The sequence below is a fragment of the Neltuma alba genome, unplaced genomic scaffold, assembly GCF_004799145.2.
Source record: "Neltuma alba isolate B1F8T4 unplaced genomic scaffold, ASM479914v2 tig00008404_pilon, whole genome shotgun sequence".
Classification (NCBI taxonomy): domain Eukaryota; kingdom Viridiplantae; phylum Streptophyta; class Magnoliopsida; order Fabales; family Fabaceae; genus Neltuma; species Neltuma alba.
In genome coordinates, this window is record NW_021635004.1 from 1 (window position 1) to 16,609 (window position 16,609).

The 16,609-nt window shown below is 37.2% G+C and overlaps 4 protein-coding genes across 7 annotated transcripts; 3 read left to right on the plus strand and 1 right to left on the minus strand.

Moving 5' to 3' along the window:
* Positions 1-214: 214 nt before the first annotated feature.
* On the plus strand, positions 215-938 carry LOC114754008 (two-component response regulator ARR9; the record flags this gene model as incomplete). Its single annotated transcript, XM_028942730.1, has 2 exons — positions 215-305; positions 405-938. Coding segments are annotated over 2 exons (416 nt in total), but the record flags the coding sequence as incomplete, so codon positions are not given.
* Positions 939-3,590: 2,652 nt separating this feature from the next.
* Positions 3,591-9,952, plus strand: LOC114754013 (uncharacterized). 4 transcript variants are annotated; one of them, XM_028942737.1, is made up of 9 exons: positions 4,168-4,184; positions 4,691-4,851; positions 5,001-5,075; positions 5,600-5,705; positions 7,211-7,393; positions 8,225-8,707; positions 8,888-8,959; positions 9,077-9,170; positions 9,363-9,952. In XM_028942737.1, exons 4-8 carry the CDS (start codon positions 5,636-5,638, stop codon positions 9,136-9,138), a joined length of 870 nt encoding a protein of 289 aa, XP_028798570.1. In that variant the 5' UTR covers positions 4,168-4,184; positions 4,691-4,851; positions 5,001-5,075; positions 5,600-5,635; the 3' UTR covers positions 9,139-9,170; positions 9,363-9,952. The 4 variants fall into 4 exon arrangements, with proteins under 4 accessions (XP_028798568.1, XP_028798570.1, XP_028798571.1 ...); XM_028942738.1 differs by having other exon boundaries at positions 5,011-5,075; XM_028942735.1 differs by lacking the exons at positions 4,168-4,184; positions 5,001-5,075 and adding an exon at positions 3,591-3,678.
* A 1,819-nt stretch (positions 9,953-11,771) lies between these two features.
* Positions 11,772-13,361, plus strand: LOC114754010 (uncharacterized protein At3g28850-like). Its single transcript, XM_028942732.1, has one exon. The coding sequence runs from the start codon at positions 11,968-11,970 to the stop codon at positions 13,147-13,149; it is 1,182 nt and encodes a 393-aa protein (XP_028798565.1). The 5' UTR covers positions 11,772-11,967; the 3' UTR covers positions 13,150-13,361.
* Positions 13,362-14,115: 754 nt separating this feature from the next.
* Positions 14,116-16,534, minus strand: LOC114754009 (mitochondrial fission 1 protein A-like). Its single transcript, XM_028942731.1, has 5 exons — positions 16,396-16,534; positions 15,641-15,779; positions 14,993-15,114; positions 14,505-14,568; positions 14,116-14,374 (listed from the first exon to the last, which is right to left on the minus strand). Exons 1-5 carry the CDS (start codon positions 16,474-16,476, stop codon positions 14,289-14,291), a joined length of 492 nt encoding a protein of 163 aa, XP_028798564.1. The 5' UTR covers positions 16,477-16,534; the 3' UTR covers positions 14,116-14,288.
* Positions 16,535-16,609: the final 75 nt, after the last annotated feature.

Here is a 16,609-nt window from a genome sequence, read left to right on the forward strand (position 1 = left end):
AACTGAAAAGGATAAAAGAACCCCCCGCAATATTCTCCTCATCGTTTTCGAAACTGTTTTATGAGAAGCAAAGCTGGGTAGTTATAATCAAAGTATTCCATTCTTTAAAAGGCACCCTTTAATGGCTAAGATCAGAGAAGAATTCATTCGGTCGTCTCTGGGAAACACTGTGCTCGCCTGTTAATTCAGGCTCCCGCAGACTTATAATTAACAGGACGCCCTTTGATTTTTCAGGAATCTTCGTCTTTGAGAAACATACCGGTGGTGATTATGTCGTCGGAGAATGTGCCTTCAAGAATTAGCAGGTAACAGGGGAGACATTTTGAGTATCCGTAGCACCCTCCCTTAAAACATTTTCCGAGGTGGAATGCTTACGTATGAATATGCATGTGAAATGGCAACAGATGCTTGGAGGAAGGAGCAGAGGAGTTTTTTCTCAAGCCAGTGAGGCTGTCGGATTTGAACAAGCTTCGACCCCATTTGATGAAGACAAGGTTGAAAGAACAAAAGCCTGAGACGCAAGAAAATCCTGAAACCCCACTAGTTAGACCAGAAGAAAATCAAATTGCTGTGCAGCAACCTACACCACAGCCACAACTAGATCAACAACAACCACAATCACCACAAGCAGCCGGTAGTAACAAGAGAAAGGCCATAGAACAACAGGGGCTTTCACCTGAGACTGACAGAACGAGACCAAGATACAGTGACATAGCCACAGTTGTGTGATCAATCATGTGAAGTATATTTCTGAAATTACAATATGTAATTCTCATATGACCCTTTTTTTTTTTTCTGTTTTTTAAAATCCTTTTAAAGTCTTAACTCCAGTGTTGGATAATAGAGGCTTTATACGACTGTAGAGAGAGTTGCCTCCTGTACAATCTCCTGGAAAATCCGCTTCCAATTTTGTTTCCTCAAATATACCAACAAAAAAGTAGAGAAATTCAGCTGATTATTTCGGTTGTCGATGAATGTATTCTTGGAGAATCGGATCAGACATTCTTATTCCCGTTCTTCACCCCTCCCCCTTCTACTCTTCCCAGATCTATGTCTCCTGAAGATGAACCTTAAAACAACCCTGGTAATATATAAATGTTGTGCGGGTAAATTGGTAATTACGTATTCTTTTTGTTGAACATGTGTTGTCATTTTTCAAAGCGCTCAAGGGATTTCTTTTGGAATTTTTTTTGGGGGCCTACTTCGGCTAAAAGTTTATTTAAAAAAAGGCGAAAATTTGTTCCCTTATTTTCGGAGTTTGTTCGATCGAATCCCCGAGTATTTTTTTTTGGTGGCCCAAGTACCCTAGTTCATTTTTATTCCGCGTAATCCTTTAATTCTGAGATTTGTTTCAGTCTTCTCTTGTTAAATGGCTCCGTTGAAATTGGTAACAGAGCTGTCCTCCATGAAGTTTTTCCTCTTAGTTAGTTAATTCTGTTTTCTTAACTCCTGACGTGTGTTGGGGGAAGAAGCATAACTCATAAGAAAACAAACTTTTTCTGGCTCGTATATTCTTATTCTCTTCATAATATTGCATTACGTTAAATTCTTGGCTAATTTCGTATAACTGAAAACAAGTCATCAGATTTGGGGGAAATTGGTGATCAAAGACTGTGTATCGCATATAACCAGCGATATATCCTGGCACAAACTTGCGAAAATGACAATGGTACTCTTGCCCAAAACGAGTTAAAGAATGGGTGCAGGGTGAAAGAAAAATATGATTTTCAAAATGTTTTTACGATATACGAAATAAATATGAAGAAGTTTATCTCGATTTGTGAAAAAATATTTTTGAAAAATACTTTTCCACTTATCCAAGATATGATTTTTGGTATAAAAACTTTTAGTCTAAACAATAATTTACTTTTTTTCAAATAATAAGAATGATACGAATGTAAATGATAGCATGAGTTTAAATTCATACGAGAGAGAAATTTTAATTCTCGCAAGGGGCTGATCTTTAAACAACTCACATGTAGACGAACGTAACGATCACACTTAACAGTTTGTAATTTTTACGGAATGGTCGTTTGATAATAATTTAACTCAAAAAAAGAAAAGAGTTCTCTTATGCTTACCGCATGATCTAATATACTATTCTTCCTATCTTTAATATAAAATATAATTAATTAATTTCAGTAGATTAAAGATGTTAGTTAAATCAATTAATCTAATACCCCCTCTTGTTTTGATATAAAAATTAGTTATTAATTTAAGTTGATTAGTTATTCATAATGAATTGGTATTATATTTCTTAAAATATATTTGCTAATTAAGTATATTGGCTAGAACTAATTAGAAAAAAATATAAATATGAGAGACAAAATAAATTAGGGTCTTATATTTAAAATCAAATAAACTCCGACATTAGGATCGGAGGTAGTATGTTTTTTCTAAAACATCCTAACCAACCTTTTAATTCCCCTCCTTCTCCTTTTCATACATGATTAAGATTATTTGGAACAAAAAAATAATATGTGAAATAGGTTTTATTATATACAGGATCAATATCAATTCTTAAATTGAGTTTTACATTAAAAATCAAGGATATATACTTTTCGTTCAAAACTGAAGAACGAGATAAAGGAGCAAGCTAAAAATTTAGTCTACTTCTGTCAATAGAACACCATGCGAAGTTTGCTCGATAAATGCTTTTTTTTTTTTGGCCGACCGATAAATACTAAATTGGATGTATGGCCGAGGGGAGGGGAAAATAGAATGACCTCTGTTACTCGTGGCAAAGACAAAAACAAGGGTGACTGACTTGACTTGAAGTGGAATGGACAAACTACGGGCTATTACACTCATTCACATGGGCAGGTCTTCCGAATCCTTGGTTTTAGGCCCATCAACTTTTGTCCCCTTTGACGATTTTGCATGCTCTTCACCCGATGTTCATCATCTTAATTTTCTTTTACTATTTTGGGAAAATTGTTACTTTCACATCCAAGCATGAATAATTTGTTTAATAGATATAAAAAATTTTATTTTATACATTAAAATTGAAATAAAAAATTAATCTAGCCAAGCAAAAATAATAAAAATGTCATTACAGGTAAAAAGCCAATTATTACGGTCAATTTTCTATTCACGATCAAGTTTGCCAATTTACTTCTTAATTTAGATGGGGAAAAATTAGAAAGAAAGAAGAGCAAATCTAAAAAATAGTGAAAATTTAGGCTTTTCCCCAAGTATACTATTTCTCCATTTATTTCTTCTCATCTAAACCAAGCCATGTGCTGATTTTATTCATAAGAAGTTCCCTTTTCTTAACAATTAAGTTTATCATTTGGCTTTATGATTTTTTTTAAAATCAATTTTTCATTTTATAACTGTACGTGATAAATTCATGTTGGAGTGGGAGTCTGGAGATGAGGAGGGGAGAGAGTCCGAGTCACCTGAGCCCCACGTGCATCCCGCTCTTGCCACGTGTTGCGTTCTGGGATGCTGTATAAGCCCTTGGCCCAATGGACTGTCTGTAAGTCCGAAATTCTAACACCTGTGGCCCCTCATCTCCAAAAAGAAGAAGGTATATAAATAATTAAAATAATAATGATGATGCTGATCATAGAGTTGATGCATCAAGGGTATTAGCTTCGTCACCTCCTCCTTTTTTCTCCCAATACACACACACCTTTCCCCGCTCAAAGGTTCTCCGATTCCGATCCAATTCAGGTAAATTACCTAGGGTTTATCCCTGAACTCTTCTTTTTTCTTGGCCTCTCGAGAATTTCATTTCCAAATCTCTGGTTACTCGCATGCATGGTGTGGTTTATTTCGTTTTTGAGATTCTTGTGGTCTCTCTTATTGATTTTGTGATCATATGATTCGGGACGTGTCGGGCACGACTGAATTAGATTTTGCATCCTTGTCTGTTGTTTCTCTGACATAGCTTGCTTGTGGGAGTGGGGAAATCTGTCTCTTTCATTTGTCACACGCACTTAGGATCAAATGTTGTGTGCGCATGAAGCAACTCCAGACCGCTTGTACGCAGAAAGTTCTGTTAAGCTTGTTTGGGGCTGTCGTCGCCCTTTTCATTTTTGTTTTTCCTGTTTTCTTGCATCCTTTTATAACCCTGCATGTTATTTACTTTCGGCATATGGTTCTTTTAAGCAAATTATGAGGCTGAGTCCTATATTTTAGGATTACTGGAAAAGTTTTAGGAATCGAATTCCTTTCAGGTAAATGTGCAGTATTCGGCCTTATACTCCCCCGGCCCCCGGGTATCTCAGAATTTTATTTGGAAATCTTCAACGACATGCACGCATCCATGGTTTAATTAATTTTCTTTTGAGATTCTTGGAGCTTCTCTCGTTGATTTTATGATCACGGGATTTATAACCTTATGAGCTCGATTGAATTTTGCATCGTTTTCTGTTATTTCACTGACATAGCATGGTCACGGGGAAGGAGAAATCCATCCCTTTGATCCGAGCTATTCTGTAAAGACTCAGCTTTGTATGCGTATGAAGCTACTCCAAATAGTTAACAGGCAGAAAGTTATATTCAACTACTGGTTTTTGCCCTTTTCTGCCCTCCCTTATATCCGTTATAAACTATGCATGTCATTTACTTTCGGCATTTGTTTTCTTGAAGTAAATTATGAGCTCGATTTCTTGATTTTAAAAGATCACAGGCAAAGTTTATATAGTTTGAATTCCTTTCTTTACTTTTATTATGCCTTCAGGTGGTTGGTATAGGGCTTGTTCGTTGACCTCAAAGTACGACTGGAGCTTTACCTTACAAAACTCTAGAACTTCACTACACTACTTATTAACAGCAAATTTGGGAACTTAAGATATGTCAAGTGGATCTGAGAGACGGGTTTCCCGGGAGGATATACAACTGGTAAGAAGTAATCGTGAGCTTAACTGTAATAGATGGCTGGTGTATATCGTAAACAATCCATTCCACAACATAGTCTATAATTTTCTTATAAACCTGAAATAAAGTATTTTTGCCACCTAACATCCAAATAACCTCAAATATGTGACAAGTAATATGCAGGTTAGCTATTGTTTGTGGACACCGATTGCTTAAGAGATGATGGCGTAAAAAATTGCTGCCCAAAGGTTGTTTGACAAGATGTTGGGTGCTCTCGTAGTTTTCACTATGCGCTTCTTTAATAAAGAATTGCCTGTGTAATGGAAGCACTTATACTTGTAGTGGAATCAGTTAGCTATCAGTTATAATCTGTTGAATTTTCACATTAGTGGCCATTCTGCCTCTTAACAGTGCCATTCTTTGCCTGATATATTAGTTCCTGGTGCTATTGATTGGAAAAAAACCTCCTATTTCCAAAGTATGGCAAACTACAGAAAATGTCCACCCCCCGTGCAATGTCTGCACGCATGTGTTTGGGAAGGGATTTCTAAATGTATATTGGTTTTAATTTGTGCATATAGATGGCTACAGAAATTTCTGACCCCAATGCAATGTGCACACTAGCCTAGAGGGCTTTGGCATTTAAATTTTGGCATTTATTTATGTATGAATATGCAAGTGTCTTCATGTGATTTTCGTGAGCATGATATTCTAATATCTTCTTGCGTGGAAAAGCTCTAACCGTAAGATTTGTTTAATTGCCTCATTCTAGGTGCAAAATCTTATAGAACGATGTTTACAATTATATATGAACCAGAAAGAAGTTGTCAAAATGCTGCTGGATGAAGCAAAAATAGAGCCTGGTTTCACTGAACTTGGTAATGTTCTCTGTCATTTATTTTCTTCTTTAAATTGCCAGAAGACTTGATGTGATATCCTAGTACATGATACCATATTAACTTTTTTATATTTTTTCACTTACGATGTGATTTTCTTTTATTCCAGGTGTTTTTGATTTCTTAGTCATTATTTCCAACTTTATTGCTCTGAATAGAGCACGGGTCTTTAACGTATGATTTTGGTCTAAATGTTAGTGCCTAGCTTTTCATACGGCTATCCTATTTTATGTGAAAATCTTAACTGTACAATTGCATTTCAGAATAGAGGTCAGTGAAAGTGACAGAAGATAAAAACAAAGAAGAGAATGGGATTATTGTTAATTGAAAGCTGGGAGTGAATAGATGTATTCTATCACCATCAAAACAGGACACGAACACACATGCACACATTATTGAACTTGGTAAAGGAAGTTATATTGACGGTATTATTTCATTGGCTATCTGGTTATAATGTTGAGAACAACCTTTCTACCTTTCAGTTCATATTTTCATTTTTCTGAACTTCTTTGACGCAGTAGATTGTTGTAAATAACTTATGTTTGTCACAAGTTGATAATTAGGCTTCTCTTTTAAGAAAAGCTTGAACCTAAATCCAATGCTGGAAGAACCAGTGACCTGAACACTTTATGATATATGTAACTAGTTGCCTTTGCTATTTGCTTTTGAAATTATAATTTTATGTGTGCTTGAAGGACACTAAGGTGGTATGGGATGTTTTATGGGGTATTTCATGAGTCGATTCTCGTACCTTAATAGCTAGTTTCTTCCCATATCATTTGAGTATTCATTGAGTGTTATTAGAGCCGGTGGTGGATAGCCTTGGGAAGGGCTACTTATAGTTCTAATCAGTGTGGGGTTTTAACCAACGAGAAGTTGAGTGAAGTGCTGCAAAATATAGTTGTTGGGACGTCATCTCTCTAAGATAGGCAAATTGATGAGAAATTAAGGTAGTATGAGATACCTTAATTCCAAATAAATATTATATATGTATATATATTTTGGAAATATGTTTTCCAGAATATTTAATTAATTGGGCTAGTTCTCCCACCTTAATAGCTAGCTTTTGGGAGTGCTTCCCATCTTACATGAATGCCCATCAATGCTATAATGGAGGGTGATTGTTTGCCAAGCTGAGTGGTCATTGCCTCGTTGGTGGTTTTCAGTTGATACGTTAAAAGGGACGTCAACTTTTAGTGGTAATTTTGAACTTCTGAGTTACAGGAATATCAACAGCAAAATTTGGTCATTGATTATGTGTGTTAGCTTTTCACTTGGAAAAGTATTTTGCAACTTTGAAGACCAAGTTTTTCCTCTCAATCCCATATTACTTTGGTCTAAACCACGTTTTGATCAAACTCAACAGATTACTAACGTGATGTTGAAACTGCTTTTTAATCATGAGAATAAGCATTTTAGTCAAAAGCTGAAGGTTACTTTTTACCCACTATTTCTATATTCAATGTTTTTATTTTCTTCTTTTTCAGTTTGGCAAAAGCTTGAAGAAGAAAATCAGGAGTTCTTCAAGGCTTACTATTTAAGATTGGTGGTGATGCAGCAAATAACTGAGTTCAACAGGCTGCTTGAACGGCAGATGGATTTAATGAATCAACTACAGCCAACTGCAGTTGGATCAATACCTAACTCTAATGGGTCGCATATTTCTGCATGTGAGTTTTTATCATTTCCCTGAGTTTTGGTTTCATTTATTTCAACCAAACTTTTCTTTTAATGCTATGGCATCCGGACTTGCTGAAAGTACGACTTACTCATTTTGTACTAATCTATCCTTTGAATTGGTGCTTAAATCAATATACAATCAAGTTTTCAACCACTGGGAATGTTCCCTTCAGTTATGATGATCCTTGAAATTGATTTCATGGTTGCGTTACTTCTTTGTGGTCATTTAACAGGCACAGGACAGACCATATTTTTTAGAATAGTTACTGAAATGCTAAGGAATTGAAAACTATAGTACTTAAACTCTGGCTTTTACCAAGAATGATTAGTTTTCTTTGGATGTATAGGAAGAAGATGCAATATCAATTTGCTATTGCAGATCATAAAATGATGTGTTTTCAAATTGTAGTATCAAGAGGTGCTTGGCACATGATGTGGTGGTTTCATTTAATTGATTAGCTTTTGCTCATGTCAGTCCATTACAAAATATCCAAATATTGTTTAATGTTCAGATTACAATAGAAGGCATCTTGTGTGTGTATTTTACTAAATTTAAATAAAATTCTGCTTGACAAGGATATAATATTATTGGTTTTATATTGTTTCAGGTGATAAATTTTGTATGAAAAGTTATTAATGTTCCAGAGTAATCAAAAAGGTGGTAGTCATTGAATGGATAAAATGTGAATAGAAGGAAAAAAAACCAGTTATCTGTTTCAGTGTTTAAAGCCTATATGGTATATGGTTGATTCCATCTTTTTTCGTTAAATTTAATTTTCATTCTATACGTGATATTCTAATAAATGTTAGTTGCGCTACAGTACATCAGAATCCCGCATGCTTTGCTGCAGAGCATGTGGGAACGGCTCTGAAGCCTGAAAATATGCAACATCCTGTTGGTTCTAGTTTACAGAGTGTGTTTAATAATGACGGATCTTCCTTGTGCACAAGCATGCATAATACAGTCGAGATGTCTCATCCCAATAGGATTGATGCCCCCCCAAGCCTACTGTCAGCTCAAAACTCTAACATGGGCCTGATGCAAGGAATTAATGGGGGAATGATCAAGTCAGAACCTGGATATTCACGCAGTTCTCCTTACATGTTTGGTGCTGGTAATAGTGTCTTGGAGACACGACCAATTATTGGTGATGCATCAGTCACATCATATCCAAGTGTCGAGTCCAACTGTCAATCAATGCCACTTTTGGTTCCAGATGCTGCTGCTTCATTTGGATTTTTGGGGCAGATTCCTAGAACTTTTAGCCTTTCTGATCTGACTGCTGATTTTTCTCAGCGTTCTGGTTAGTCTTCTTTCTCTCTGACTTTTTGTCCATCCATGTTTACCTCTGCATGCTTTCATGATTCCCCTTGGTTGATTATAGAAGGAGCTTGAAAAATGTTGGTCAGGTTATCGTTGATGCCTATTTTTAAGAGTTTGGTTTTAGTCTCTAGTTTCTCACCGTCAGCTTCTCATTTGTCAGAAATACTAGAAAACTATTCACGGTCTCCCTTCCTAGTTACTGATGAGAACTTCCTTGAAAGAGGAGAACAAGGTGAGAAACATCACTTCCTCTTTCAAAATAAAGAAGGGAAAAACCTCCGAAGAGATCCGTTATTTTGAAAGATTTGAGATGGCTGCTAACTTTAATATTGTCATGGTGTTAAAGCGGACAATAAAAGGCTGGATTCCGTATCAGAAGGCTTGAGTTATGAAGACTTCGGAAGTGATTAAATAGACAACACCTAGTCATCAGCAACTTTCAGGTATCCCTTTTTTCAATGTTTTTTAAAAATTGTAATGTAGGGATCAAATTACATCATAAACCTTCTTGATAATACACCCTGCTGGACTATGGGCAAATAAAAAATCAGCTGCTTTATTGCGAAATCACTATTACTACATTCATAGAAAAGAGCTTTTGCCAATCGCCTAAGAATATTTTACCTTGCTTGCAGGTTCATCAGCTTCCTTAGGAATAAATTGCTTGTAAATAGAAGTCTTGAAGTCAACATGTGTTCAAAATTTGAGTATTGGGTGAAGAACATTTTTATTTTTCTAGATCTCTGATGTCATAGGTTAGTGATGGGAGATGAAATCCGGAATGCTTGCATGGAAGGGGAAAAGCATGGTCCACGTGGTGATGGTCTTTGGTATTTTGTGTGACGTAAAATTAGTTTTTTCTACGTATTGTTAGATACTAGAAAATCTACTTTGCATGGATTGCATTTTGATGATTGGAGTTGTGGATTGCTCTTGAAAATGTGCACTTTAGGAGTAAAATCAGCAGCAAATGAAGACTTTATTGACCAATGGAAACACGGCTAGGAATGATATGAAGACTTAAAAGGAAGAACTCTCAAGTTTTATCCATACAACAGTTGCTAGGATACATGATTTGAACATTACACGATGCTGATCAGATAAGCATGAGCATGTCCCCATGATTGGATTTTGCACCAGTCTCATATCCATTTGGTGTATGCCTGCTAAAATCACGTAATCGGAATATTCGTATACAACCTCAGGCCTTGTGGCATCAGTCTTTTATTATTTTGTGCTGGCAGCTCCAATTTTATCCGCTTTGGACGCGCATTAGTTTCTATATTCAACTTCTAGTTCTGTGTCCTGCTACACAACTGATCGAATAATCTCTGGAACTGTTAGCGTCTGAGAAGTATGCCTAAACTTGTAAGGTGGATGGTTAGATCAAAACCGGTTTAAGAGATAAAGATTATGACACCCGACTACTTATTTATCGCCTTAAACTCATGTAATGTTCATGCGCAAATTGTAAATATAAGAGTATCAATAAGATTATCAATTCAATCTTCATTAAATTTTTTCCTGGGTCTGTACTCTAGTTTTTTTTCCCCTTCTTTTTTCTTTTGGGGGGGGGTGTTTGCTTTACTGGCTGTTTGGCATGTGTTGTGGGTTCGATCCTGTCCCGTGTAACCCAAAAAAAATAAATAAGCGAATTTATTTACTTTTATCTTTAAAATTTGGGTTTTTTTTAACAAGAGCATTTTAATTTATTCATGACAAAATGAATGTCATCTAAACTGTCTGAATAATTTAAGTTCTTTCAATTGTAAATGTTAGAGAGTTGTGACGTCTGGATGTGATTTTCCCCAACATTAGTAAGGAGAGTAGGTATTATTGCTCTCCTAGCGCCATTTACAGCAAAAGCGTCAATGCCTTGAAAGTGCGAGGTTCTGCAAATAAATAATGGAGCGGCGACCTCAAGCAAGTTAGTAATGGGCTCACTACCAATTGTACGTGTCTTCTTTTAACTGACGATGTGTTACAAACTTACCTTCGCCAACAATTTTTGGAAGCGAAGAGCCATGTGAAGCACACTAACCTTCACCGTAAATCTGTAAAAGTTTTTTCATCCTTTCAAATTTGAAAAGGGTTACCAGTGAAACAGCTAAAGCAGATGAGACAGCTGCTTTAGCTGCCCAGACCCACCATTGGAATAATGCAGTTGTGGCCTGTCTGGGATCTGAAGGTTTGTTTTGTGGGCCTCCGCATTTATTAAATGGCCGATTCTTTCAGCTTCTGAGGGACCTAATGATGGCTATGGCAAATTCATATTAAATTCTTCACTTTCTTCTTTTTCCCCTTTCGTTATTTCTCATCATGACTCGCTTCTTTTGTCTGCTTCTAGTGTCCAGTGATCCCTATTTCACTCATCAAGTGCATGTTCATTCAATATTGCTTACCTTTACATGAAAATTCTTAGTCGAGTCTCCAGGATGGAGGCATTCGTTGTCTTCCTGCTTCATCTGCCTAAAATTCCCTCAACAGATAGTGCCAATTCTCTCGGACGAACATTATTAAATGAATGCTGATGGGTTTCACTATTTTCAAATCATAATACTAATTTGACTAGAAATGATGAGATGATAGTGATATTGAGTTTGACAGACTGTTCATGCCAAATTAATCTTAGTTGGATTTGCTCAATCAGAAGTGATTCGTTAGAAATGGTACATGAGCATCATATTCTATCCAATTCTAAAACATTAAATGAATATAAAATTTATTCCTCATAATTTGTACATTGGGAGACCCCCTAATTTTATTTTTAATATAAAATAAAGCTAGTTAATCATAATAGTAGTCTTTGGAATGCTCTTTGTTCCATTTGCCGGAAGGATATTATCACTTATCGCCTAATAAATTTAAAAGCTCCAAACCGCCATTTCTGGTCCCTTTGGCATCATTAATGCTTGCCATCTTTCCCATCCAACCCTCTTGACAGCGCCTTCTCATCCCCACAACTTTTCTTTTCGTTTCTTTTCTTTTCTGTCTCTCTTCCTTTCCAGTTCCTTCTAAAGCCTCCATGCATACGCTTGAAATCATTGTACCTTTAGAACGCTCTTTCTGTAAAAGCACAAGAATTAGTCCATACAAAAGTCTTCTAAGAGACGAAGACGAACCCAGAAACTGAAAGGGGGAAAAAAGAAAAAGAATAGTCCTAAGAAGACGAAGCAAAGGTAAGGTATCAAAAAGGTAAAGCAAATTCATCAGTTACTCAGACTATCTAGTTCTGCATTCATGGGCTGCTCAGCCTCAAAACAAGTCAATATAGTCGCCAGAAACAGTGAGGATTGCTCCTCTCCTCTTGCTTCTTCTTGTTCTCCATCTCCAGCTTCGTACCTCTCCAATTCGAATTCACCAGTTCCAAGATCTCTTTCTCTACCAATGCCTCTAGTCCATCACCCCCCTACAAGAAAAGGTGACACCCACCACCTTGTGTCCCTCACCTCCACCACTTACGGTTCTCTTCTCCTAATTGACCAGTCACACCTACAAAACATGAGCTTTACCTCCATGGAGCCTCATTCTCTACACAAGATCTCTCCTCAAGATAAACTAAACCAAACAGAGGCACGGCAATCATTGACCCCAGACTGTGTCATCAACACATGGGAACTAATGGACGGCCTAGACGATGACTTTAAAGACACAACCGTGTCCCATTGCTCCATTCTTGACCAACCTACGAGTGTTCAAAATCAACCTACTTCAGAAGGGTCTGCAAAGAAAGTTTTTGAATCACCTGAATCCTCAGAAAAAATAAGGGAGAGTAAGCCACTATGGCAACATTTATCTGAGGAAGCCTTGCTTGCTAAATTGGACCCAGATGTGGCTTGGAGTTACCGGCGAGCATTATCATCCAGACGATTAGGAAGCAGTTTTTCCAGAGGCGCCACCTCCACGGGGTCTAGCCCATCATACTCAACGTTTTCTAACAATCTGCATTGGCCACCTTTACAGGGTACCGAAGATAAAATAGTGGTATATTTCACAAGTTTAAGAGGGATCCGAAAGACTTTCGAAGATTGCTGTGCGGTGAGGATGATACTGAGGGGATTCAGGGTGGCAGTGGATGAAAAGGACATCTCTATGGACTCGTCGTATAGGAAAGAGTTGCAGAATGCGGTAGGAGGCAACAGAGCAGTGAGACTGCCGGAGGTGTTCATAAGGGGAAAGCACGTGGGAGGCGCAGAGGAAATAAAGAAGATGAATGAGTCTGGAGAATTAGCAACACTGCTGATGGGTCTTCCTGAGCAAGATAGAGAATATGAGTGTGAGAATTGTGGAGGTGTTAGGTTTGTACCCTGCCTTAATTGCAATGGCAGCAGGAAGGTGTTCGAGCAGGAAGAAGCACGGTTAAGGAGGTGCCCAGATTGTAACGAGAACGGCTTGATAAGATGCCCTGCTTGTTGCTCATGATTGTCGATTCTGTCTTGGTTGATGAATTTCTCATCATTAGCGTCGACGTATTTCTTGCGACAATGATTACCTTCGATTCCTTCTTGTTTTGGGCTTTCTGGTTGATATTTGTGAGGCACTTTTACTTTGTGATTGTTCATTACTTCATCAATTAGCCCCATTAACTGCCCCTGCTCTTCAGAAGGAACAAAGATACTCGGATTAACGGGTCATTATAGATATTATAACTCATTAGTTAAAAATAAATATAACTATTTGTCAGAATTTACAGTCGAGGAAACGGGCTGTCGAATATCCAAGTTTACTGCATTTTAGAAACTGACGCTGCCCTCGCCAGAATGGAATCGAAACAGGCAAGGATTTGAGTCGATAAATGAGGTGTCGTATTTATTGTTTCTTCATGTTTTGCCTGCAATTGTGGATGACGCAGATGAAGCACTGGACACTTCCCATCTGAGTATCTCCAACATGTATTGCCTTCGGATTGAAATGCCAATGGTATTTTTTATGCATTTCGCTTTCCAATTTAACCGCACAAACGAAAAGGAAGCGTTTTTTCTTTTCCCCCCCAATACTTACTTCTGCCCTTCATTGATAGAGAAGACATGTTTCGATTAGCTTTTTAAAAGGTGATTTTATGGTATACTTATACAAGGTAAATATATGAAAAAAGTTTGTCTTGATTTAAATGGAAAAAAATTTTCAAACTCCCAAATAATTTGTCCTCCTCGCGGCTCAAACGAAACAAATCATGCGTGCGTGCTGGGCTCACATGAGACCCGTTCTATCGTTGACCCCAATAACCAGGCCTTTCGCCATAGAAAGGCAGCAAGTAGACCGTTAACCTTCTTTAGCTGAAAATCATTGTTATTGCGGCTTACGGTTCAAAATAATTAGTTACTTATCTAACGATTTGGAATTATTAGTTCGTTCATGACAGCAGAGAGTAGCTATTGATTGAATGAGTATCGTACTGAAAAACAGTAATTCTTTTACGGTTTGTGTATCTTAATGTTTGGAGAGGATTTAAAACGTTAGAAGTAGCAGTTGTCAACTCATTGACCTTTTAACACGCTTCTTGAAGAAAACTAAAACAAGAGTCCAAAATCGCAAGCATGTCTCTATGAGTAGGGAATGTCTCATCCCCTGCGGGCAAACGCTGCTGCAAGTCCTCCAGCTATAAGTCCAACAGCTGCGGTAGTGATGCCAATTCCAATAATACCATCTGCGTTAACACAAATGACATCTGGCTATCAAAAAAATAAATAAAATTCAACAAATAACATTTGCAATCCCTTTAGTTAATGCTATTATGTGATAAAAAAATAAGCTCAAGACACAAATGGCAGTATAACCTTTAGCAATTCGGTCTTCAACAGTTTTCTTGAGGGACAGAGCCTGCCTCCAATCAGGTGCAATCTGCAAGAACAAAATGCCCAAATAGACAGTGAAGATTGAATTTTAAAAAGGCTATGGTGAAGACAGGCTGGTTTAGCATGAACAGACTTATCTGCAAAAATACAATCAACCTCCTAATATGGTGCAGAATCCAGGACGTTTATAATATAAGAACATTTAGTTAATTAAAAAAAATCAAGGATAAACTAGGTCTTGAGTACACTGAAAGAGAAAACCTCGAAGTTGAAAACAGATTATTCCCCAGTCCGTAAGACAAAAGGCAGATGTTTGATGGGGATTAGATAGGTCATAAACTCGTACTCCCAGCCTTCAAGTGAAACAACACAAATATAATACAATAGTACATATTATATAATCCAGCAGCATCAACAAAATTACACGGGACGGTTAGTTGCATACAGAAATTGAGTTGAGAAAGACAGACCTCTAAACACTGATCCAAAAGCATCCGACACTTAGAATAATCACTACTCCTATAATATCCAACAGCAAGAAGATATAGCTTCTCTCTTTGGTGCAAAGGACTGGTATTATTTCCCAGAGAAGCTGCAAATCACATCACAAGGATTACAAATGATACAGTTGAGGCTGCAAAAGGCTATTTCTTTTAAACAGTTTCTAAGCATGCTAAAATATAAGGCCTTTTGACATTAGCATTCTGGTTTTCATTGATCATGACAGTATAAATCACGGGGCAAAAGTATATTGTTGGAAAATTAACATTCACGTTTTCAGGCTGCAAAATGTGCTACCATGATTTGGTTTGGCATAATAGGCAGAGGAATCGTAGTCAGCAGCCGTGCAGGAAGGAAAAAAGATGCTTATACTTAATGCAGATTATGCAGTGTTATGGAGATTAAATGAAATGGCAAGAACATACAAAATAATGATTAATATTTTAAGAAAAAATAAACTCAGAATTATTACCGCAATTAGAAAAACACCAGAAACAGAAAGGAATTTTTTCTCAAATACGTATAGACTTGCAATCAGGGCAAATAAAAGTAGCATTATAACGAACATCTACGTTATGAAAGAAATATGAAGCACTCAGTTTATTCTGTGAAGTTACTTTCAAGCATGGCTATCCCCCGTTGCACATCTTCTGGTTGCCTTGAATGAACAAGCGCCCACGACAATCTCATGATGCTTTCACTCTTCCGCTCCTCAGAATCACCATTTGAAGCATCCGAAACTTCTCTCTCACAGCCCTCCAGAATATACAAAATAATTTAGACTGATGGAAGAAAATAGCAGAAGGATAGCGCGAGCGAGTACGCTACTACCAACATGATAGCCAGATAAAAATTAACAAGTGAGGTAGTAAAATCTGCAGTACCGTCACTGCGATTATTCAAAGAATTTCAACATGAGATATTACGAATAAAAAGCTTCAGTTTTTCTTTTCACCCTCTCCAGAAATAAATACATTTTCTTGTTGATACGGAAAAAAAGCAGCGCTCAGATATGAAGAGCTTCGCCAAGGCCCCAACCGACACCAAAAACACAGAAAATTAACAAATCTATTTAAAGGAACGCTCCAGCCCAAACTCTGAATTTGGTACACTGAACCTGTTCAAAGTCACGATGATAACAAGTATGCTAGTGAACCGAGATATGCTGGTCAAAAACAAAAGAACCGAGCTATGAATTAAATGTGATCTGTAAAATTATGAAAAAAATGAAATTGACGATCCCGAGTTCTGGGTACAGACACAGGAATTTCGAAAAACATTAAAAAGCTCAAGGTTTCAAATTCCAGCAAGAGATTGTATCAGCAAATAAAGGGGAACAGAGGCGGGGGAAACATGAGATTGAGAAACTTACAGCAATGACGTCGCGGTCGCACCAAGGGATCTGATCGCTGCCACCAAAGAACGAACCGATGGACTCGATTATCTTGTCCATTTTCGAGATCGCGCAATAACGCTCTCAGCGCCTGAAATGTGCGGGGAGCAAAAGAGGTTCGTATATATAGGTTAGGGATTTTAAGGATTTTTATCACCGCCACCTCTGGTTGGTATAAAAACTAATTCACTGA

Coding starts and splice junctions, on each gene's coding strand:
- LOC114754013 (XM_028942735.1), top strand. CDS start 4,804: ATGTCAAGTGGATCTGAGAGACGGGTTTCCCGGGAGGATATACAACTG. Junction 5,706..7,210: donor GCCTGGTTTCACTGAACTTG/GTAATGTTCTCT, acceptor CTTCTTTTTCAG/TTTGGCAAAAGCTTGAAGAA. Junction 8,708..8,887: donor TGATTTTTCTCAGCGTTCTG/GTTAGTCTTCTT, acceptor CTCATTTGTCAG/AAATACTAGAAAACTATTCA.
- LOC114754010 (XM_028942732.1), top strand. CDS start 11,968: ATGGGCTGCTCAGCCTCAAAACAAGTCAATATAGTCGCCAGAAACAGT.
- LOC114754009 (XM_028942731.1), bottom strand. CDS start 16,476: ATGGACAAGATAATCGAGTCCATCGGTTCGTTCTTTGGTGGCAGCGAT. Junction 15,780..16,395: donor GCGACCGCGACGTCATTGCT/GTAAGTTTCTCA, acceptor TATATTCTGGAG/GGCTGTGAGAGAGAAGTTTC. Junction 15,115..15,640: donor GGGGATAGCCATGCTTGAAA/GTAACTTCACAG, acceptor TGTGATTTGCAG/CTTCTCTGGGAAATAATACC.